General features: G+C 41.9%; 1 protein-coding gene across 1 annotated transcript in view; it reads right to left on the bottom strand.

Moving 5' to 3' along the window:
* PLXDC2 (plexin domain containing 2) overlaps positions 1 to 15,512 on the bottom strand; it is a 224,210-nt gene extending 208,698 nt beyond the window's left edge. Inside the window, exon 1 of the mRNA XM_072329453.1 lies at positions 14,782 to 15,512. Within this exon, the coding sequence (XP_072185554.1) occupies positions 14,782 to 14,890 (109 nt within the window). The 5' untranslated portion in view covers positions 14,891 to 15,512. The remainder of the gene's footprint in view (positions 1 to 14,781) is intronic.
* Positions 15,513 to 23,768: the final 8,256 nt, after the last annotated feature.

The raw sequence follows: 23,768 nt of genomic DNA, 5'->3' as shown, positions 1-23,768 counted from the left end.
ATGGTTATTCTGAAGGTTAAATGTGAAAATACAAATTAGGATGCTGGGATTTTTTCCCGGTCCATATACTAAATCTCCAGTGTGTGATCTTGGCAAGTCACTCAATACTCTAGTTCTCCATTGGTGAAATGAGAATAAATAATATCCATTATCAGACATGGTAGTTTTGTGGCTAAATCCATCAGTCTTAACAAAGCACTTTAAAGTATGATGATGATGAAACCTGTAGAGAAGCTTACAAACAGTTGTTTCAGAATTCAAAGCCATCCATTCTAAATTCATAAATGATAAGTAAAATATATAACAACATAAACATCAAAAGTGATGGGAAGTAGAAAAAACATGACATGATATTAAATCATGAAATATCCATGGGATATCTCAGTATGTTTGTAGAGTGATGGCTATTATTCTTCAAATGCCCTTTGGCCGGATAAGTATGAACAGCATGAATAACTATAGTTCAATGACTTTTCTACTATACATCAGCAGTTGGGTATTGTGATCCCTAAGTAAGAGCAGAAGTGCCTCCTCTGAAGGAAAGAGTATGTTGTGGGGGATGGGCACCTCTGAACCACAAACATGCTTATGGATTCCTGGGTAAGATGAATACTGGAGCAATTTGCCTTGGCAAACAAAGATAAATGATCACATGAGCCAACAAGTTAAGGAAACATAGCCTGTAACTGCAGACGAATGCACAACAAGAGCAGAACACATGTACATTCAGCATCCCATTTATAATGAAGTCATTATTTTGGGCTATGTTCTTAGTGCTTTCTAACTGTGATTTACAGTGATAGGCAGAGGATATTCTGTCAAGCTCCAAGTTAAACCAATATTGCTACAGTACAGCTGTAAATATACAGAGAATTACCATAGAGCCAAACAAATTCATCTTATATTTATCATTATCATTATTTTTATTTTTAACTCTGTTTCCTTCCTTCAGAAAAGCATTTTTATAGGAGCGTATAAACAAATGGATCTTAAAAGTGCCACAGACCAGAAGGTTACCACTCAACCTTCCTGATCTGTCCTCCCCCTGTCCTGTGGTATCTTGCTAAAACAGATGTTTAGAAAGCAAAAAAGTAAAAGCCTTGCTCCTGAATGCAAAGCCCAGTACAGATACAGACAAGAAAAGGGTTTTTGTTTGTTTGTTTGTTTGTAATTTTTCCTTTCTTCATTTTCTGCCTCCGTACAGACTTAAATTAAAGGAGTAGAATACTTGCACTCAAAGTAACATATATATTTTTTAAATCTACATGGATGTTTTGATCTCTTTGTTCTAGACTTTCAGGTTGAGTAGCCCAGTTGAATTAATGTGACTGCTAAAACATATAAAGCGAATTGAACCAGTCTATTGTTCCTGCACAGCAAACATGATCACTCCCATAATCAACCCACAGACTCTGCTCTACTTGCTCCTCTTTTTTCTATTTCAAGAGCTTGAAGATCTCTGAAATCAGAATGGCTTAGGTTGGATGGGACTTTAAGGATCATCTAGCTCCAGACCCCCTGCCAAGGGCAGGGTTGCCAACCACCAGACCAGGCAGCTCAGTGCCCCATCCAACTTAGACTTGAACAGTTAACATGGACAGGGCATTCACAGCTTCTCTGGACAGTTGTCCCAGTGCCTCACTGCCCCTCCTGCTTATAAGCTTCCCTCAGTTACTGGAAGCACACAATAAGGTCTCTCTGGACCCTTCTCCAAGCTAAATAAGTCCAGTTTCCTCAACCTTTCTTCATAGGAGAGGTGCTCCAGACCTTTGATCATCTTTGTGACCCTCCTCTGGACCACTCCAGCAGCTCTACATCTTACTTGTGCTGGGGGACCCAAGCTATAGTCAGCCTTCTGAGCTGCAAACGTGCACTGCTGGCTCACATCCAGCTTTTGTACATCAGGACACCCAAGTTTTTCTCCACAGGCCTACTTCTCAAGTAGTTCTTCTTCCAGTCTGCATGCATAACTGGGATTGCCCCAACCTATGTGCAACACTCTGCTTCATTGAACCTCATTAGGTTCATATGGGCCCATTTTTTTAAGCCTGTTCAGGTACCTCTGGATGTGTCAACAGCACCACTCAGCTAGGTGTCACAAGTAAACTTGCTGAGGTTACACTTGATCCCACAGTCTACATCAGTGATAAAAAGGTTGAAGAACACCAGTCCCAAGATGGGAATACATTAAACAACTTTGAGAAATGCAGTACACTTCTGGTATTAAGGTAAAAATCACTGCCACACATTCTCTTTGTAGGAGCACACAAGCCATGATTACTACCCATGGGAAAGTGGTATTTAGCTGCACTGTGACCAAAGGTCTCACACTGCACACTGCAATATTTCACACACATGAAGGGCTGTTGAGCACAGAACAGATTTAGAGGGAAAGCTCTGTGGGCTAAAGACTCTTCTCAAATTGGCCCAAACTGCTGTCATAGGATTAAACTGTGTCTCTGCTGAACTCTGTGAGGGCAGAGTTTTAATTTGTTTTTTCCTAAATTAAATTCTAGATGTAAATGTTCCTATAGTATGGTGTTACTGAAATACTTTCCCCCCCTCCCCCCCCAGAACAGCTTTGGCAAAGATCTTAGACATGCACTTTCCTTCAAGCGCATACTTCAATCACATTTTTAAGTGCTATGCCAAATTGAGACTTGCAAGGGTAGCAACTATTGTTATTTTCATAGTAAATCAATGTATTTCCCCACCATTCTTAATGAAAAAAACTGAATAGATTTCAATTCTAGTTAAAAGTCTGAAAATCTTTCCCTAGATCTCCAAATAATAGATCCTTGAAAATAGAGAACCAGCAACTGTACTAGTGTCAGTCTCAAAGACTAACTGGTAATTAGAGAGGTGAACTTAAAACTGCAGTGGATTTATGACAATCAATAACACTTGACTGTGTCATTGCAAGACATAAGCACTTGACAATCTCCCTGGCCCCAGAGTTGTTAAATTTCAGTAGGAATGCTTGTTTGGTATGCACCTCCACTAATCTGTGCCATAAAACAGCAGAATAGGGATAAAGTAATGAAATTCAAATACACACATTGAAGACTCATGGCTAAAATGAAAAGAACTGGTTTTATTATACAGCCCACAATAACTACAGCAAACTTGTGCAGATAAAGCTGAACACAGCTTCCTAACCTGAAGACCTCACTTTCAGATTATTATCTAAACTTGCCTGTGGAAAAAACATGATTTATTAACATATCTGGGTCATCTCTCAAAGTGAACATCAATTTTGTTTGTGTAAAGAGTGGAACAATAAATCATAAATTTGCATTTGAGAAGCTGCATGTGATAAGTGTTTGCACTTAACTTTGATGTGAGCTGAGCATGGTTACTGCTTTTCAAGCTCAGGCCTCTTTTCAGCCCCATGCAGGCAGATCATAAATTCTAAGAGAATATTTACTTTGTGTATCTACTAAATGTGTATTGCATATAATAAATAAATATATAAATCACACTGCCCAGCTCTTACAGAAGAATGCAACATGTACTTTCGAGAACGGATTATTTTCTATAGTTCTCTGCTCCTACTCACTACAGCAATATGGGGATGTTACAGTTGATCTTTTCTGCCTGCTCAAAAGAACCTCCTCTCTAGAAAATTTTTTCAGGGTCTACGATGATGCTGCAAAACTTATTGCAACTGCTGTAAATGGAGTGGAACCCCCCAGGCCAACTAAACCCCAAACTAATCCCCAACTAAGTTCAAGATAAGAGATAAATCAAACATCTACACCTTTTTCAGCCTTCTCATTTTCAGAGTAACACTAGCATATGTTGCTACTGTGAAGCAAATCTTTGAGTGGGAAGCTTCACAGAACTGGCGTCTAGGGAAGGTAAGACCATATATTCCAGAGTCTTCTGGTTTTATTTTTGATGTTTTGTTTGTTTGTTCATTTTTGGTTTTGTTTTCCATTGGTGGCTCTACTGATCTTGAATAAGAAGTCTCAATCCCTTTCCAAATTAAAGGAGGGAGAGGGAATTCCTGTACTTGGCAAGCTAAGAATAGCAGAATTTTAAAATCAATGTATTTATTTTAAAAACCAACCATCATGCAGAACACACATGATAAAACCTCAGACACCAGAGAGCACTGATTGTACCTAGAATATCTATCAGTCCTGGATTATATTATTATTAGAATATAAAACATGGCAGCTTGGGATCTGATTTGTAAATGGCTGGGAGATACATCCATCCCTCTCTTTCTGAAAGCCTCTTTGAGGAGAGGGACATCCTAAATGGCAAGAGCTACAGCAGTCCCAAAAGTCAGTCTTGTTGTCTGTGCACTAATCAGAACCCTTAGTCAACTAGAATCTGGATTTTTTTATTTTTTTTTCCCCCATATAGCCTTAGGTCCTTTGAAAAAAGATCTGATCAGGATTTAAAATCGTATCTTGGGGAATTCAAGGATGAGAAATTACAGCTTTGAATTAGATGCAGCAAGGGGAAACTGGAAAGATAAGCATGTTATTGCAGAAGCAAGTAACTCATACACTCTGAGACAGGATTTGCATACTTTTTGCTTTGGCAAGCTTGTCACTTTTCAAAACCACTTTCCTTTTATAAAATAAGGCTTTTAACTTACCTCTTCCAAGAATAAGGATACTAATGGATAATGATAATTGTGAGAATAATTAAGGAAGATGAAATACAGGTGTGGCCAGCAACACAGCAGTGGAGAAGCAGATCTCACAAAGTACAGACTGGCAAATGATGGGAACCAAAAGTCTGGGGCCTAGCACTAGAGACTACCTAAGCAAAGTCAGGAACACAAGTTGAATTCAAGCTTGTAGTAAGGCATAATATTAGAGAATTAAGATTACTCTAATGAGCTGAAAAAACACAAACTCATATCCAGAAAAATATTAAAAGAAAGTAGGTATGGAGCTTGTCCCTCCTATGGCAGAACTCAGTAATCCCAGCTGAGGATGTATGGAAACCTCCTCATTTTAAGTGCTGAACTATTTTTTAGGATACATGGCTAGCTCAAGAGGCTGACAAAAGATAATAGTAGTTCTTTTCCCATTCAAACTGACAAGTGAACTAAAGAAAGAGCAGTTTTATAAGTCATGTATGCTGTTCCTAAAAATGACCCTGAATTGAAACAAAATCAATATTATTAACTTTGCAGTAAATGTCCAAATGATCGTGCAAGAGAGAAAATGAGCTGAAAAAGCTAAATCATAGAATTGCTTGAGCTGGAAGGGACCTCTAAAGATCACCTAGTCCAACCCCTCTGCAGTGAAAAAGGACACCTACAGCTAGACCAGGTGGTAAGTGCCCCATCCAGCCTGACCTTGAATGTCTCTAGGGATGGGGCATCCACAACCTCTCTGGGCAACTTGTGCCAGTGCCCCACCACTCTAATCGTATGAAACTTCTTCCTTATACCCAATCTAAATTTCCCCTTTTAGTTTGAAACCATTTCCCCTTGTCCTATCACAGCAGACTCTGCTAAAGAGTCTGTCCCCTTCTTTCTTACAGCCCTTTGTAGACACTGAAAGGCCACTCTCAGGTCTTCCCAGAGCCTTCTCATCTCCACACTAAAGATGAAGATTCTCATCTCCACACTTCCCAGCCATCTCAGCCTGTCCTTGTAGACAAAATGTATATGTTAATGTCAAAACAAACAAACAAATAAACAACAACAACAAAAAACAACAACCAACCCCACACCCAAAAAACAAAGAAATGAAACACACACACAAAAACAAACTAAACAGGCCAAGCAAAAAACAGGTAAAGACAGACAAGCTTTCAAACAAGGTAAACAAGGACTAAAAATTCTTTGCTACTGTAGAAACTTAATCTGTTGTCAGTGTCCCTGCTGTCTTCTATGGCACAGTATACTTGTGGCTTCTGCTTCTCTACCATGAGCCTGGAAATCATTATAGGGCATTGGCAAGAGTACTACCGATGATCTGGAGTGCATGGGGGCATGTGGGATGGAGAGTGTGGTACACAGATCCAGGATACAATTGCCTTTCATCTCAGGGAAAGTCCCAATGACCTAGGTGGTCCCTTCAAGCAAGGGTCCTAAGCAAGAAATTGTAAGGATAAATTACTATTGCTATTACTTTACATGCTCATTGGAAAAATGTAAATGTTTCCAACAGATTGCAGTACTGCCAGTGCAGTGGAGTTTTAGGAAGGCTCGATACATTAATACAAGCAAAATGGAAAGCTGTCATATTTTAGCTTAGCTTGATGCTTAATTGGAGAAAGATCCCTTCTGCTTTCCTTCATTTAATGCAAACACAAGAAGCACTGTACTTCTAATTATACATGGAAATTATTTACTATGCAAATTAAGCAAGATTTAACTAAGAAGTATTGCATCACGCATACTTTCTCCATGAAAATATTTTTAAAGCAAATGGATAACAGATTCAATAAAGTCGATGGGAACTGGAACTGATGTTAATCTATAATAGTTACTCACCCCATCCATTTTCTTTGTTTTCAGACTACAGCTCAGATCAGTAGATATATGTTTAAATAGGAACCATTCTGTGTTCATATTGAGGTCAGGTTTCTGCAATACACCAAATGCTAAGCTTCTAGTCCATAAATGCTTTCACTGCAAATAAACCATAAATCTATTATCTTTACAGCAGCCGCAATCTGGAAAATGTGCTCTCTTTTAATTTAGTTGCTTCATGAATATCATATTAACAAGAAGCAAGTGGAATGAGAAATATGTTATCAAGTGAAAAGCCCACTAACTGCATGATCAAGACAAGTGTTTGGGGATCTTTTGGTCATTTTCTCCTTTCCTGTTATCAAATAATAGTAAGAATCCTACAAGATTAGATGGGCTGTTCTTAAAGCACCTACTTGGCCAAACTCTCAACAGTCAGAAATCTCCCTTAAATTTGACTAGAAAATTAGTTTCCCACCTTAAGTTAAAATTCTGATCTTGATCTGAGTACAAATAAAGATCAGTGTTTGCTATAGGATATGAATGAATATGTATTTATATACACAAACTCCAAGCAAAAGTGATTTTCAACTAGATTATATTAAGATACATCAACATTTTTCATCTAAAAGTCAAAATGCAAATTTGAAGTGAAGCGTTTTGTCACCACTAAAACAAGAAATTTAAAATTAGCTTTTTTGACACTTCCCACTTGAAGTAATTGGCAGGAGCATGTCAAATCTGACATAATTGTCTAAATTCAACCTGCTTCATTGACCTTTTTTTACTTGGTTTATATAATAATTGATAATATAAAAGAGAAGTCGCATATTTTACTTTTCTAGGTTTTTCTACTCTTCTAAGAGGATTTACAATACTAAGAGGTTTAAAAATATTGCATGCATTCTCCTCATCGTTTTATCCTCATCTTTGATGACACTGTGATCTTTTCAATCTGTTCCCTATGAAGTTGTGCTAAATAAGGCATTGTGTTTGTGCCTGCTTGTTCTTTACTTAACACATTATGTTATGTATTGAGGTAAAAACAGGAAAGTGAATAAAAATACTCAGGGAATCTGTGTTGTGTACAATGAATGAACAGGAAACTTGACAGTAGTAGTATCCTCAGTGCTATAGAATACTGACACTAAGGTCCTGGTGCAGTGCCCAAGGAGAACTGGACTTCACACTTGGCAATAAAGTGGTCCCAACACAGAGCTTTCAGTAGACCTAATTTTGGCCTCTTGCTGTTCATAGAGCCAGGCTTAGCATAGTTGAGCCTGTTTCAAAATCCTTCCACAACTGAAAGTGAAGGATGACTCCCCAACCTTCCAGAATCTATCCTAATGAGAAAATCTGACCTACTGCACAGCCACGTGAACTACTGAACCACTGCAGATGAGAAGGAAGCAATTCCTGAAGAGGGCGAGAAGGGCAATGGGAGGGTAAACCAGGGAGAGAAGAGCCTACTCTGAAAACAGTTAAGCAACAAAAGGATTGCTAACAGAGGGCCCTGGGTTTATATATCAGGGTTACTGAAGCTACATTGCAAAATACGTACTGACAGGCTTCAAAAGGAGAATCACATACATCCACAATGTGAAAGCAGAAACATGCAGCTGGGGAACATCACAGAGCAACTGTACAAGTAAAGAGTCCTGCCAACCTCCAAATCAACTTGTGTCCCTGCTCTCAGTTTTCTATGGATGCCAAAAGAACATTTTCCAATGGATTTCTGGTTAAATCGCTGACTCATTGAAACAAGAGCCAGCATAGTAATGAACTCCCCCTCTTAAACTCTTCACCTTTCAGAAGAGACAGAATTTATGACAGATGATACTTGACTTTTACGATCAGCCTAGTAGCAACTCTTGTGAAGAGGAAAGTTGTAATAATTCAGCCCAGATGCACTATTGCTCATTCAATGCTTTCAGAATTAATATTACAATCAGTGTGTGGGGGGGGAGGGTGTAAAATAAAATAATTAAAACAAAGGTAATTCTTGAATATAAGAACAAACTACAGTTCTAAGTGCTCATTACTGAATATTCTACTTCCAGAGTCTAGATGCTGAGATGAAACTTCCAAAAGAATCTGCCATAGTAACTACAGCTGTTAAAGAAAGCTGCTTAATGCATGGTTTTCCATTTCTGTAATATAAGCAAACCTTTCAAATGGTTTAGTTATATCTATAAAGAAATGAACTATAGCTCCTAGAATTCACCATGATACATACATTTGAAAAACTGCAAAACAAAAACAAAACTTAGTTTTAATTTAAAGGTTTATGTATACAATTTGTAGAACACTTCCTATCCAAGTCAAGGATTTCTTACTAAATAAGGATACATAGAAGAAGTGATTTCTGCTTAACGTCCAAAAGAATCTCTATGAGAGCATCTTTAAAATATATATTTATCTGCTTATAATGCAACCTAGGTAGTGTTAGCACTAAAAGATAAGTGTTAAAACAGGTTAGAATAAGACCTAATTTTAAAAGCCTTATTTCACAGCAGGAAAACTCCACCAAGCAGCATTTTAAATGTCTTTCCTTGTCAGTAGATACAGAAAGTGCAAGTTAAAAATCACATTATAGCCATGCATATCATTGACAAATTAGGAATAGAGGCCTCAAGCAAAGAGCACTTGAATTCATGCTTAAATTTTATCTAGCTGCTGAGTTCAAGGTGAACTCATAAACTTAAAGCTACTCATACAGAATGATTCAAGTTATCTAGGAGAGACCTTGAAGGGTCAGAGAATCCAGCCATTTGCTCCAAGGCAGTAACAGCTGCATTTCTGGACAGAATGACATTTCAAACATATGTTTATCTAACCTGTTTCAGTGATGAAGACTACTCAGAGATAATCTATTTTCATAGCCGTATCATTCAGAAATCCACCTTGTTGTAATTTAAGTCATTATTTCTTGTTAAGGACAAGTTATTTCTGTGGCTGCAGATGTACTTATGTACTTGAAGACTGTTACCACGTCACCTCTTCGTTTAATTCTCTCTAACGTTTCTTTCAGTTCTTCTTCATATGACACTTTCCAACTGGCCTATGTATTTCTTGAAACACAGGGCTTGAAACTGAGGATTATGAGATCCTGTTGAGATCTTATGACTGCAGAGCAGAAAAGATGGCATCACAGTATGTCTTGTATTCCTATATTTATCCCTACATTTCTCTTGATGAATGCAACCACAACGTTTGCTACTTCTAAAACTGAGCGTTTGAGTCACGTGCTAAGCCTGACCCTGAATCTGGTCTAAGAATCTCCTGCGCGTGCTTGTTTTAGAAGAGAAAAACATTGGGCCAAATCCAGCTAGAAAGAACACGCCTACGCACTGATGTTTGGTGAAGGGAGACTAATATGTTACACAAGCTCTTTCAAATCCAGAATTTACAAGGACAATTAGCACAACTGATTGACCAATGCTGACAGCAAGGAAAGCTAACTGAGGCTCTGTTTATTTGTTGGATGAGGAAGAGAAGAGTGAGGAAGTAGAAGTGTTCCATGATGACATACAGCATCCAGCACTCCCAAACATTACCTCACAGCAATGCTTTAAGCTCATTTTTCAGAAGCCACAAATGAAAACAAAACCCACGTGCACTTAGCATGGCTTGTCTGCATACTTTTCCATGGAAAGTAATCTCCTGGGCTATTCAAGTTCCTGCTGTGATTACGCAATTCTCTGGTTTAGTAAATACAACATCTGCCAATTGCACCACATTAACACTCCCAGCTCAGCCCTCATCAAACCAAATAGTTGGATATAATTTCACACTGCTGGCAAGCATACAACATTTTCTCATTCTAGATGAGAAATGCTCCTGTCAAATGACCTTTTGTTCACTTCCCTGCACACAGGGCCCCAGCACACGCTTACCTTAACTACTGCCTTCTCAAATTGCATTGGTACTCATTTTCCTTAGGAAGCATGAACCACACTGGGAACTTGTGCTCAAAGAAGTTACATCAGTACACAGACTGTGGCCTCAATTGGTTTTGAAACTGAGGCAACTATAGAGTTTTCTTGTTGCCAGTGCCTTCAGAGTTACAAACAGCACCACTGCTCAGTACTCCAGGGAGCCCAATAAAACCACGGTGACTTTTGCGAAACACAGAGTCAAATGATGAAGCTTCTTTTAAAAAGAAAGAAAATAAAAATAAAAAATTCAGTTCCTTAAAGGAAAAAAAAACAAAAAACAAAAAACAGTAGGATCAGACTGAGAGTGGTTTTGGTATGATATCCATCACTAGCTTAATTCAAAGCAAAGCAGCAAAGCAGCAAAGCAAAGGGGCATTGCTGAGCAGTATCCCATAGTCCTGCAGGAAACACAGCTCCATATCCAAACCTCCATCATCTGAAGTCAGTGCAGGTGCAGGGAACAGCAGCCCTGCTCTGCTGGGCCAAAACACTTTAATGAATGTGCTAACTCACACATCATGAATAACTAACACTAAAAATAGCCTGCAACTATTTTTCTCAGTGGGTGTCTCTTATTACCTGACATTATGAATTCCCTCACCTGATTCTTTCATGGCCTCAGGAGTCTCTTGTCCTACAGGAAACTGCTTTAGTGAACTGCAAAGGTTTCCAGAGGAATGCGGTATTCAACACAGCAGACATTTTGCTTTAAACAGCCTTTATGTGTTAGTAATAAATTTCTGCCCACAGTGAAAGGACTTTTCAAATATAAAGATCATTTTTTTGTCAATTCCTACACATCTATAGTGTAGGAAGGTGGTTTCCCTATTACTTATAATCAGCTCCTAGTTAAGGGTCAGAACAAGAACCAGATTCGGAGTCAAGTGTTTGCTGGGTTTTTAAGTGCCACTCTGAACACAAAAACTGGAAGGAGGAACATTTATAACCAAACAGAAACAGTTTTCCCCAGAGGATTTTCAAACCTTCTGTGAACTGTGACTATTTTTCCTCACTCTAAAACTGGGGAAATGAGTTTCTATGAGAGTGACTTTAATAACTAAGTCAATCTTATCATAGCCTTGATTTATCTGCCCCTTGTTAGCAATACTTCAAACCACAATTTCAGCAGAAATGACAATTACAAAAATTGAAAAATAAAATAAAATAAAAGGAAGAACCAGGTTGAAAGTTAAGAGATTACTTCTTCACGGCGAATTCTTGGTAGAACGCTTCAAATATGCAAAGAGGACTGACTTGTAAATGTCACTGGGATACTTCAGTGATTGTTTCTATTTACAGATCGTGTATAGAAAAAAAGAAAGTCATTTTGAATGCAAAAAGAAAAAATTCTGGTACATGTGTTGTCTCAAGTCATAATTGGCTTGATACTTGTAAGATAAAAGCAGCAGGTGCACACCTGTGACGGCGATATTCTAAACAGAGTAAAATCAAGCTGTACAAACCTGTGACTATTTCAGTAGATAAATACTAAATAAGCACTAATAGTAGTTTATCCCATGAAAGTAATTCTACCCTCTTTGAATGGCAATGCTTGGAGACAGCAGCAGTCCAATGAGTATAAATTATACCTAGAATATGCTTTGCCAGAAGAGAAATTGCAATCCCAGCCTCCTGATTCTGACTGTGTTAGCTAAAGAACACAACATTTTCACGGCTTCCCACTGCAACGTTTCAACAAGCAGCCAGCCCTCAAACACTCCTCATTGTTGGGCGAGCTTTCAAAAGAGCACTTTGCTTAAGCTCACTGAATTCATGTCACACGCAGTTCGGTTACTGTCAAACACGGGCTGAACACAAACCTTACGTTTAAGAACTTTCATTCTTGATGGGGAGCGTTTTCCCCAAGGCAGAGGAAGCTGTGCCCACGCTCCGGGAGCTGCAGCAGCCGCGGTGCCCTCTGGCGGGGATAGCCCCGCTCCTCGCAGCCCCGACTCGAACACATCACCCAGGGCAGCAGGCAGGTGCCGGCGTGCCTGGGAAGCGGGCTTCGCTTCAATGGATCCCACCTGATGGTATCCAGGGAGGAAATTCTAGGAACTTGTTGGGGGGAGGAAGGGCAACAGTATTCATGTATTTATTGGTGGTTGTTTTATTTTCTTTCCCCCCTAGTTTATGTTGAAATCATGTCACAGCCCTTTGGTGCCATCCTCAGAAACCCCCTCCTGGTTTTAGCTCTTAAGGGCATACTTAACATTTGCATTTCTGCTGTTAAAATGAGACTGTTAATCTCATTCACTTTCACGATGGTTTTCTGCCACTGAACATATCAGAACCAGCTTCCCCTTAAGTATCCGCAAATCTTCAAAGATTTGGCTTCTACTTTAATTCTTCAAAGGTCTCATCTGAGCTACTCCAAAGGGATACACTGGATGCTAAATAGAGTGAAACTTTGAAACAACTTTTTTATTTTGGCTCACAGAACCTGAAGTTGAGTCCCTCCAGCTTTAAATTAATAGTTGTCTACTTACTGATTAGACAGTCTGTATACTGAGATATATACTGTAGAAAGCAACAATATTAAAACTTCTAAAAACTGTAATGATAAAAATGCATTAAATGCTACTCTGATTACGTTAATGACATCTGAGTATTGCTGTCATAATGCAAACCTTTTATCCAAGGTGGAAAGGAAAAGACTTTCTGGTTATAGACACTCATCTGTCAAAACTGGCATGCGATTGTCCACTTCAGCAGCAGAAGGCAATCTCTTCATATATTTTCTTCAGAATGCATTACATGTCAAGGTAACATTTATTTATTGTTAACTCCTTGCTACTTCCTGCTGTGCTCAGTAACACACCAGGCACTAACTAACATCTTAGGGATAAGCAAGCTGCTGGTGCAGCTTCTGCTGAGCAACTCCTAGCACAGACCTTGATAACTATTACAGCTCAAAAGCCTCAGTGAGTAACAAGCAGCTATTCTTTGTCTACTGATAAATTGTTGCTGACTAAATGAAGTACAACTCTTTATTTTAAAGGTACAACAGCAATAGGTGAATACACTTCGTAAACTTAGTCCTCTGCCACTCAAAAGGATCATTTTCTTTCTGTAGTCTCACAGCCACACTATCCTTTCACCCAGTAACATTATCAAACAGCAACAACTGCTATCCAGAGCCTCAAGAGCAGCAGCATACATCTTGCAGCACTACATGGACAGTCTCCTGCTTTTTCCCTTCAGCCCCATGAGCCATACGATCCCCAAGCAACCTGCTGAGCTACCTGGCCCTTTAGCCATTCCCAACCCAGTGATACGCCCCTGTATGGGAAAAGTCCTCTCTGCCTGGCACATCTCAGTTAGCAATGCAGAGAGCTCCTGCGGCTCTCCTGTTTGGGGCACTTCCTCTGTGACCACAGAACTCCACAAGTCTATACCAGACCTTATAGAGAAAGGGACAGCTCGGGTACACCACAGACATATTTCAGCTGGCATAAAACTGACTGGTACTTCAACCATAAAAGCAGAGCTTTTACAAGTGCGTATACATAGATACAAGATAGAAGGTGCCGCAGCAAGATCCCCTGGTGTGCAAAACGAAGCTTTTCCTCACTCACTATTCAAATAGCTGTTTGCAGACGCACTGAGCTTCCCTCGGCAGCTCTCCCCTCCGCAGCACAGGAATGCAGGACGCAGAGGCTTTAGCGGTCAGAAGGGAGCCCCTGTGTGAAACACACCGCAGGTGCTGTGTGCCACGCACTAACAGGTGCCTACGGGAGGACCCTGATACCACCACAACTAAACTTAGGCAGCAAGGCAAATCTCTCGTTCTGAACTAACAGCTCCCACAGCCCTCAGGGGATGCTCCAAGATCCCTCTCTCAGCTCTTGGTTTTCACTGAAAGCTTCAAACTACGGGGAAAGCAGAGTGCCCGCTAGCTCTCCCAGCGGGAGATAAGGGGAAACTTTGCCTCCCCTCCTACGGTTCGCTGCTGGGGCTGCGGCGGGGCCCCGCAGCTATGGGGAGGGGGGGACAGGCATCATACCCGCCTCCCCCCCTTCCTCGGTCTCCCCGGAACCTCTCTCGATTTCCAACAGAACACTTCTCAGAAGAGCCGCGAAGGAACCTACAGAGATCCCGCGGAGAGACTGAGAAAAGCACCGGCTCCCACTTATGGTGGAGGGAGGAAAGTCCCGAGTTCTCATTCAAATAAATACATAAAGAGAGGAAGAGCTCTTCCCGGAGAAGCCGGCAAAGGAGGGTTGCAAACCCGGCGCCGCGGTCACCCCGGGGGGCAGCGGGAGCCGAAACACAACCCGCGCTCCCCCTCTCCGGCCTCAGGCCCCGCGGTGTTACTGAGAGAGGCGGCGCGGAACCCCCCCGGCCCGGGGTTCAGCCGTGTTGCCCCGCCCGGCAGGTACCGGCCTCACTTACCGCGGCTTTGCCTCGGAGTCTCTCCGCCGGCGAGCTGGCAGCGCTCGCTCAGGAACTGGAAAAGTAATAGAAATCCAGCGGCTAGTTTGCTTCTCCGCAGCCTCGCCATAGCACGGAGCTGCCGAGACAACTCTCCGGGGTGCGGGGTGCGCGCCGTTCCTCGTCGGAGGGTGGGGAAGTCGGCAGGCGGCGGGGAGCAGCCCTAGCAGGCGCCGAGTCGCCCTCCCCTCGCAGGAGCTCTCATGGAGGGGCGGCGGGGGCTGGAGCGGGGCTGGGGAGCGGTGGATGGGGAGGGCTCCGTCCCCCCAACTTGTGCGGCCGCACCGCTCTCAGTCCAGCGGCATCACTGCTGGGGAAAACAAGCCCAGTCTCGCCTGCGAAGTGCCAAACTCTTCCTCCTTGCAGCCTGCTGATTGATTTTTGGAGAGCCGCGGAGATCCTCCCTTCCTGGCTTGCCCCCACCCAACTCCCTTCCCCCGCAGGGTGAGGCTGGGGTGCCTTGGGGACGGTGCCTCCCCTCGACACACCGCGAGCGAGGAAACCTTCCAGCTGGAGTCGGCGGGTCGGCCCCGAACCCCCGAGTGGGAGGGCAGCACCCAGAGGGCGGGCGGATGCTGGCGGATGCGCCGCGGGAGAGAATGCGGGCGGCGGGGCGGCAGACACGGACGGACAAGTTCTCCTTTCGGGAGGTTTCCGCGGCTGTCAACTCGAGGCCGAGAGCAGCGGAGGGAGGCGGGCGGTTCCCCGGATCCCGGTGCAGCCCACTCTACCGCCTCCCGGAGCTCGGCGGGGCGCAAGCGCTTCGCTCCGCTCCGCGGCTGCTGCTCGGCCCAGGAGGCGCCGTCCCGGAGCCGTGGGGGGAGGCCGGGGAACTGCACGCACAGTCCCACGGCCCGAACCCGCCGCTCTGCGGGACGAGAAGATCCGGGCCCAGCCTCGCCTGGAGATTCAGAAGTTGCTTTGTAAGGATGGGTCCGTTCCGCGGAGCGTCAAACCTCCAAGACCCCTTTACTGCCTCCCCCTACTCCATATTTTTACTTGGCTTCCGGAGCAACCAGCTTCCTTTCACCCCCCAGCCCCCTCCTCCCGCAAAGCCCTCCTCTGTTTTTGTTCCTTTTCCCTCTGCAAGTCAGAGGCAGTTAGGTGCGCTCCTCGCTACGAAAGTACAAGGGCTGAAGGGTCCGTCCTCCAACAACGGATCTACACGCTTAATTTAACGCGCTGTGATTTATCCCATCCCCTGCGTTAATCTGCGAACAGCAGCACGGAGGCAGAAGAGAGCGGAGGGCACAACCGTCACTCAGACACAGCCGAGCGAGAGGGGCAGCGGCTTTGTACCCGCTCGGCGGAATACAAAGCTGGGAATCAGCCGAGCTCTCTACAGAGTCACGAATGCACCTCACAACCCTCGCTACGAAATAATTAAGTTAATTAGAGTGACAATTAAATTAATCAAATAAATAGGGCTACAGAATGTTTGACATTGGAGATAACTGATACTTAATCTTGAAGGAACAACCAGTGACAAGATCGTGTTCTCCCTCAATTTGCCGCTGTTTGTGAGATTAAGAATTCATCAGCCCCACTGTAATTGCCTTGCTCTGTAATGTTTGATGCACTTACGTGTCCACAAAAGCAGAACACTTGTGGTTCTGAGAATTATATTTGAAATGTAAACAAAAATGTTAGAATTTACAAGGGCTGCTCCAAAAGTAATGCCTCCTATTTTGTGATGTTGGCCCACAGTGTCAGAGGAGGAGGTTGGTGATATGGCAGTAGAGGCTGAACCTTCCCACCAATATTGCATTGCATGCTGTTACCATGTGACAGATGGCAGCAGAGGGGCAGTCTGACAGAATGGTGTTGTGTCAGAAGTGCGGATGAAGCAAAGGTGTGGAATTTAATTCCTCCACATGGAAAAAATGGCACCCATTGACATTCACTGACACTTGCTGAATGCTTATGGAGATCAAACAGTGGATGTGAGAGCTGAGGTGGTGGGTGTTTCAGGAGTGGTGATGGCAACAGTGGGTCACCTCCACTGGTGCAGATTTTGACAAGCACAGCATGCAGACTCTTGCTCGTGGCTGGTGAAAATGCATAGCTAATGGTGGTGACTATGTTGAAAAATAGTGCTTTATAGCTGAAAACTTGCTCTATCAAATAGTGTTATTGTTCTCTTTGTATCTGTCATAGTTTCCTTGGAAATAAATGTGAGACATCACTTTTGGAGCAACCTCTGTATACTGCTATACAGTATACACAGCAACTTATTGTATATCTGAAGGCTGATACCAGTATAGTTTCTTTTATATTCAGTGGTACTGCCAAAGTTCCCCCAAGTTTTACCAGAGCTGCTGAGCGTGTTATTGAAATTTTGGCCTTTGCTGGAAGGAGTGAGGAGTCAATGCTAAGGAACAACTGCCTCTCAGCTGTTCGTCAGCATCATTGTTAGATGAGAATAGGAACAGTAAGAGCTGGAGAACATTCAAGGCCTGTTTTCATATGCTTTTGTTCTTTTGAAACGTAAATTAGCATATTATAATATTATAGTAAATGTTAAGAAAGGCTTGAATGACTCGAAGACAAAGTGCACATCTTGCTAAGCTATACAATAATAAATCCTTTAAGCCCTCTATATGTAGCTGGGAAAAGCCTAAATGAGGGCAAGTCAAATTTTCTTTCATTTTCAATCTGCTTCTCAGTCTTGCAGAGAAGATTTATAGTTTCAGATTTATATTCTTCATAGATGGATGACAAAAACTCTGTATGCTAACGATTAGCAATAGCCAGCTGAAGTGTGCAGCTGCAGATAAAAGTGCCAGCAACATCTTGGTCCTGCAGCCCTAATTTGCAGTGCTCCATCTAGTTGTGCACCAGTTTAGCATTATGCTCACCAAAAGGGTGGCACACAGTCACTGCATTCAGTGCTTCCTTGTGCTTCAGGGTGCCCTCCAATGAAGGCTGTATGCACTGTCCCTCTTGTATTAAAAAATATGATCAGCACATAGCTATATCTTGACATAATTGTCTGTAAAGCCACGAGTAAAAACACTGTATTGCATTGGAAATAAAGCTAACAAGGATACATGTATTAATGATTAATGACAGGATCTCACTGCTAGAGAGGCATTCATCTCAGAGAAGCATGTTTGTTCATTGTTATTTATAAACCAGAAGTAAATTGGAAAGGAAAGCTTCTTGAAGGCTTCTAGAGCTGTACTCACTTGGGAAGTGGTACCTGTGATCATTTCTCATTACTCTCATGTACTTCTGTCCTCACACTCCCCTCACCTATCTTGGGATGTATCCTACAGTGGCACTTGTTCCACAGAAATCAACACAAATGCTTTCATTTTTGCCATATAATGATATGGCCTAGTATTTTTCTCTTTGTGCATAGCACCAGCATCTCTGGTTATAACATCAGTCATTCAGAAAAGAAGGGTGGGAACATTCTCCTTGTTCATTGTACTCTATTATCATACTACTTTCAGGCGCTCATTCTCATTCATACATTCATTTAAGATTTTTTCTTTTCTTGTTAAATGAGCACAGTCTCTTCAACCTGTGTGTCTTCTGGTCTTATTGTCTCTGATCACAAAAAGAAAAGTTTTCAGCATTTCTCATTTTAACACATGGTTATTTACTTAGCTGGAATGGGTGCGCGTGGGGGCTCTATGTAGTCAGCACCAACCTAGAAGGTACCTGCTTTTGAATTTGAAGAGTCAGGGTAGGATTTCTGTTTTGTTTGAAGAAAGGAACTAACAGGTACCTGCAGCATCTGGGTAAGCAGGGAGAATACCTCTGTATTCCCTTCCAGAACAAACAAAAGTGAGTTTTCCTGTTTAGTGAATTTGAATTTGCAATTGTGCTGCAGACAGTCGTGCCTGTGTATAAGAAATAGACTATAACCAGCACCATCTTCTCTGTAACTGAGCAGCATCTAGCAAATTACTTAGCTTCCCAGCTGTAGAGAGAAGACCTAGATAATTCTAGAGTCAAAAATAATACTTGGTCTGCCTGCATCAGTCCATACAGAGACAAAATTGAAGATGTGGCCTTTAAGTGGCAAGCTCGATGCTATGAGTATCACGGATTGAGGCTGCACATAGACCCCAATGCCCTGCAGCCAATTTGGCACTGAGATTCACCTCCCTCTCTTTGGAGCTCTGCTGATAGCTGCGTAGCGCTCAGAAAGGTGAGTAGTGTCGCTGCTGGGAATCTGACTGAGGCAGTGAGTTTCACTTGGTCAAAGTGAGGTGTTAGAGCTGTGAACTCAGAGCACTGCCCAGCTGGCAGCTGCCTTTGATTCTCCCAGTTCAAAGGAGGAGCACAGTGGTTTAGCTGAATCACTAAAGGGCCATGCAAATCTCATATGGAAAGAATAAAGCAGAGAGGTAGCTTCCTTATTAAATAGGGAAATAGAAGCTACACCACAACCTTAAGCAAGCCTTTGTTTTTTTCCCTTTTTCTCAGCTGGGAGAGCCCAGGGTTTCGTCTTTCTGTCTGATTTCCTGGGGCAGGTGCTGAGGTTCCCTTCTTGGCTGAGTCACAGCCAGGAGGTATCACTGCCAAATTCCCTGCAACTCCGTGCACAGTGCTATATGCAAATGCCTGAGTTTGCATAATTGTGATTAATTAGGATGTGCCTGTATGCTGTCTCTAAGAGCTGTGTGGTTAATGCTAGTGCAGCTTTGTTCAGTGAAGCTTTCTGCTTATCTGTAGGACAGCAGCATGACAAACCTCCCACATGAGCTGCCTCATGCTTCTGCCTCAATCTGTGGCTATGGAGTGCTTCCTAGGGGCGTAAAGAGACAGTTCAGATTCATGGTGTGGTAGCCACTGGAACTCAGTCTCATTATCTCTTGCAGTGATAAAGTGCCTATGACTGAGGAGAAAAAAAAATAAAGAGAAACATTTCAGCAAACAAAACAACATAAAACAGAATAACGTCTGAGGTTACACAAGAAGTTTAATTCAAACCAGTTTTGATTCCTATTTGAACTCTGTAATGATTTTAAGAGTACGGTGTTTTGGGGAGGCTTTTTTTTTTTTTAGAGCACCCTTCCAAAATGAAAAAACAAAAAGCTCCAGATAAAGTGGAATTATCTGAACTAGAGATGGTTCCCACAGACCTTCAATTAATCTGCCTTTGCAACAACATTGACACAGGCAGCAGCAATACTGTGCCAAACAATGCCTTTGCCTGCTCGTGACCAGAAGCTCTAGGGACATTGCTCAACTTTGACAACCGCGAGGCAGCAAAGCCCAAAACAGGATCAGGGAGTTCTAAGTCCCATCCTTGTAACTCCAGCAGAGGTTGTGGCTGAGACCCTCATTCGTCATGTCCAGTACAGTGACAGCTACAGGATCAAAGGACAGAGAAGAACCAGAGAGCACCCTGATAGCTTGTCATAGGGCTGACTTTAACAGTATAGTGCTGGTCAACAGGCTATGCTAACACCGTAGAAGAACTGCAAGATGCTCCAGGATGATGCAGAAGAGATAGCAAACAAATAAAAGTGAAAGAACAGAAGAAATGACCTAATTTTACTAGTGCTATGTATCTGGCACTGCATTGGGTCATGCAACAGGCAAGGCACCTTTATCCTCTCTTGTATTCCATAGTCTCATCTCCCTGTCTCCACAATGCAAGCTCCTGTCTCACAATACAAGCTTTTTTCTTTCCTTTTCTTTTTTTCTTTTGAATGTTGACCTTTCCTCTTTCCTTTCTACCTGTCTTTTCATCAAACATGCAAGTCCTACTTTTGTTCTGGCCCAACATACATCTATGTGGTATTTGCATAGCTTAGACAAGCACGTAAGTCCCATTACACAGTATGTGCTCTTTTTGAAAAGCAGTGTAGCATTTTGTTTTATTAACACTTTGTGATATTAGAGTTCTGTTTTTCCCTGCATCACTCTTGTCTACCTGCTCATAGTATTACTTCTGCTAAGTTCTATGGCAAGAAGGTGCCTGATTTCAAGGAGAAAAATTGAAGAGTCTTTCTTCAACAACAATCACCAGGTCTTCCTAGCTGGTACAGCCTGGTTAAAGACCACAAATTCATGCTCAAGTCCATATCTTTTCCTCTGTGCAGTTTTAGTAAACAGGAAATTTAAACTATACACTTTGGAAGAGATTTGCTCAATTCCAAAGAGGGGAGGATGAATTTTCAGCTGCAATACAGTGCTTTTGTTCCTTGGTCCTCTCAGGTCTCCACTTTTCTGTTTGTTCGACCTCTGCAAGAGTTTCCTGATTTCCACATACCCACAGAGCCTGAACTTCACATAGGAATGGCTTACGTATGCCCTGAAACTCGCTTCAAAAGCATGTCAGCAGCTTTCATCCCTGGCATAGGCTTTCTAAGACCACACCAAGGTGGCAAGCAGGGACATGGCTAATTAAACAGTCACAGAGGCAGTGGAATAGGCCAGCAAAGAATGGAGTTTGACAGATACTTTTTTTTTTTTATTTTTTTTTTTAAACTGGTTCCACTGGACTGGACTTAATCACCTTCTATACAGAGCTGGGCCAGATACCTTAGCATATTTTCCTGTATGTTCTGATGGAACATTTTTAAATGAGTAATAAACATTTGGTGTGTAGGAACACGCGGCAAATTTGCAAAATGCCACCATGACACATGCTGATAGCAGGCTTACAGAGAGGGTATATCTTCAGAGGAGGCTTCTTCCTTCCACTTGTGGCAATACTTCCTTTGCCAAGAAAGTGTTCAAGAAGCAGAAAAACTCTAGGAACAGTCAGAAGCTAAAGCAGATCAATGTCTCTTTTTATCTTGTTTTGAAGTGGTCACTACTTGGATTTTGCAGATTGAAAAGTGATTGTATAGTGGTTCCTGCCTCGCAGTAACAAGAATTATTTCACTGCAGGTAATCCTACTCTTCTAAGAAATAGGCTTGCCCCAAGCCGTAACTCCTACTTTCTGATAGCTGCCAGTCCTCTTTGCAGTGAGGTTTCCCTGTGATTTTCGCCTGCATGTTGACCTGATCTTCCCCTGAGCAGCGTAGCCCCTGTACAAACATCCAGATGTGAGTCTTTGCAGCTTCCACATACACCATGGAGCCTGGCCATGTGCCTAATGAGAATGGTGAACCACAGCCCAGCAAAGGATAGCAGTTGATGACTTTTCATGTCAGAAATCCATGCCAGCTAAATGCTCATCATGACACTTTGATCTCCAAGTTTAAGCCCTCCTCATGGAACAAAAGCAGATTCTTGGTAAACTATAGCTGTAGTCTTGACAACCTCTTTGGATGTTTAGACAGTGGAGAGAGACAATTGCATCCTCTTAATCTCAGTGGCAACAATTCAACATCCTCAACATGTTTACCTCAGGATGACCCTATTTATGTTGCTTGCTTTTGTGGCACTGCATGCATGTAATGCTGTCAAAAACATGGAGGACAAGGTGATTCTGGATACAGATCTTATATTTTATTAACATCAGATAGGTGCTAGGGTCACATAGAGCCCCCCTTTAAAGACTTCAGTATGTACCGAGAGATTAAGGAGTTTAATAACCTGCATTTACAGCTAGTATTTCTCATTTAACCATCTTGAAAACTAACATTTGCAGAAGGGCTATTTAATTAATGTTAATTGAAGAACACTAAATGACCAGTGTTGCTGCATTTACTTAATGCAAGACAAAGAACAGGGGAAGAGAAGTCTAAGTTACTACAGCCATCTTAACGCGGTCTTACAAGATAATGGAAGTAGGAAAAGAGATCTAAAAAGGGAAGGAAAGGAGACTCTTGCTTAATTACAAATTAAATAAATACCCTAAAACAAGCCAGACATAAGAGCAGGAGATGTTAACATGCCAGGTCTCTTATGGCAGCCAAGTCACTGAAGCAGCTATGGAAGAAGCTTACAGGGATACGACACAGAACTATGGTTATATTTTCCAATTTTGTGATTAAGAGCCTTTTTTTTTTGTTGTTGTTGTTGTTGTTGTTGTTGTTGAACAGAGCTTCTATTTTTCCCATTGATTGTGTGGTGTTTAAAATGAGCTCAGGCCCTTCTGATAAATCAGATCTCCAACAAACTCATCTGGCTGGTTGACAATCACTTCCGGTGCCTGAAAGCCTGAGATAGGCTAGGGAATCTAAGAAAATGGACTGAGTTTCATGCTGAATTGTGTTTGAATATTACCACCAGGAATCAGATTTTAAAACAAAGTTGTGTGGGAACATAAAATCTTACTTACCGCTGGCAAAGGGTGAGCAGTTGATGTCATCAGGAAACCCCATATTATAAAATGCTTCTTTTTTCTTGTGATGTTGTCAGGTCAAAGCACCAGCACATGCAAAAACGTTGAGAATGTAGGTGCTGCAGTGTGGTCCTGAGCTTGATTCAGAAACGTTCAGTGAATTTCTTTGCCAGCGTTTTTTTCCTAACATGGATTTTGAACAACCTTATTTAATGTGATCAGGAAAAACCAAAACAATTTTCACAGTAGCTGTTGTATGATGTCAGTGAAGTCTTATTAGTCTCAAGTGAGTTCTTGTTTTCTGTGAACTAAGTATGAAATTTATTTTTTTGTTTTTGTACATTTTGTTTGTTTTTTAATCTCTGGTTACAATTTCAGTTTGTGGCATCTATATCATTCCTGTAATGCCAAGGAAATATCTTTAAAGAGATCACTGTTATGGTTGTGTGACCAACTCGCAGTAGGGGTCCTAAACAAATATATGGCAAAAACATGCAAGTAATATATATTTTCAGTAAATACATATGTGTTATCTGAGACTATAGTCTTCTCAGTTTTATGCTTTACAGTGAAGTCTGAATTGCCCAGCTAGAAGCATCAAAGTTGTTCTGCTAAATCAAGAAAAATTAAGTTCTTTTATTTCTAGTTCATAATGAACACTGCATATAAAAAGCAGACTATGTATACACAGTCCAGAAACAAAAAGGTGTTTGGAAATGAAAACAGAAAATTGCATCTTATACTACC

The sequence above is a fragment of the Excalfactoria chinensis genome, chromosome 2 (assembly GCF_039878825.1).
Source record: "Excalfactoria chinensis isolate bCotChi1 chromosome 2, bCotChi1.hap2, whole genome shotgun sequence".
NCBI lineage: Eukaryota > Metazoa > Chordata > Aves > Galliformes > Phasianidae > Excalfactoria > Excalfactoria chinensis.
This window is presented reverse-complemented; position numbering and strand designations above follow the sequence as displayed.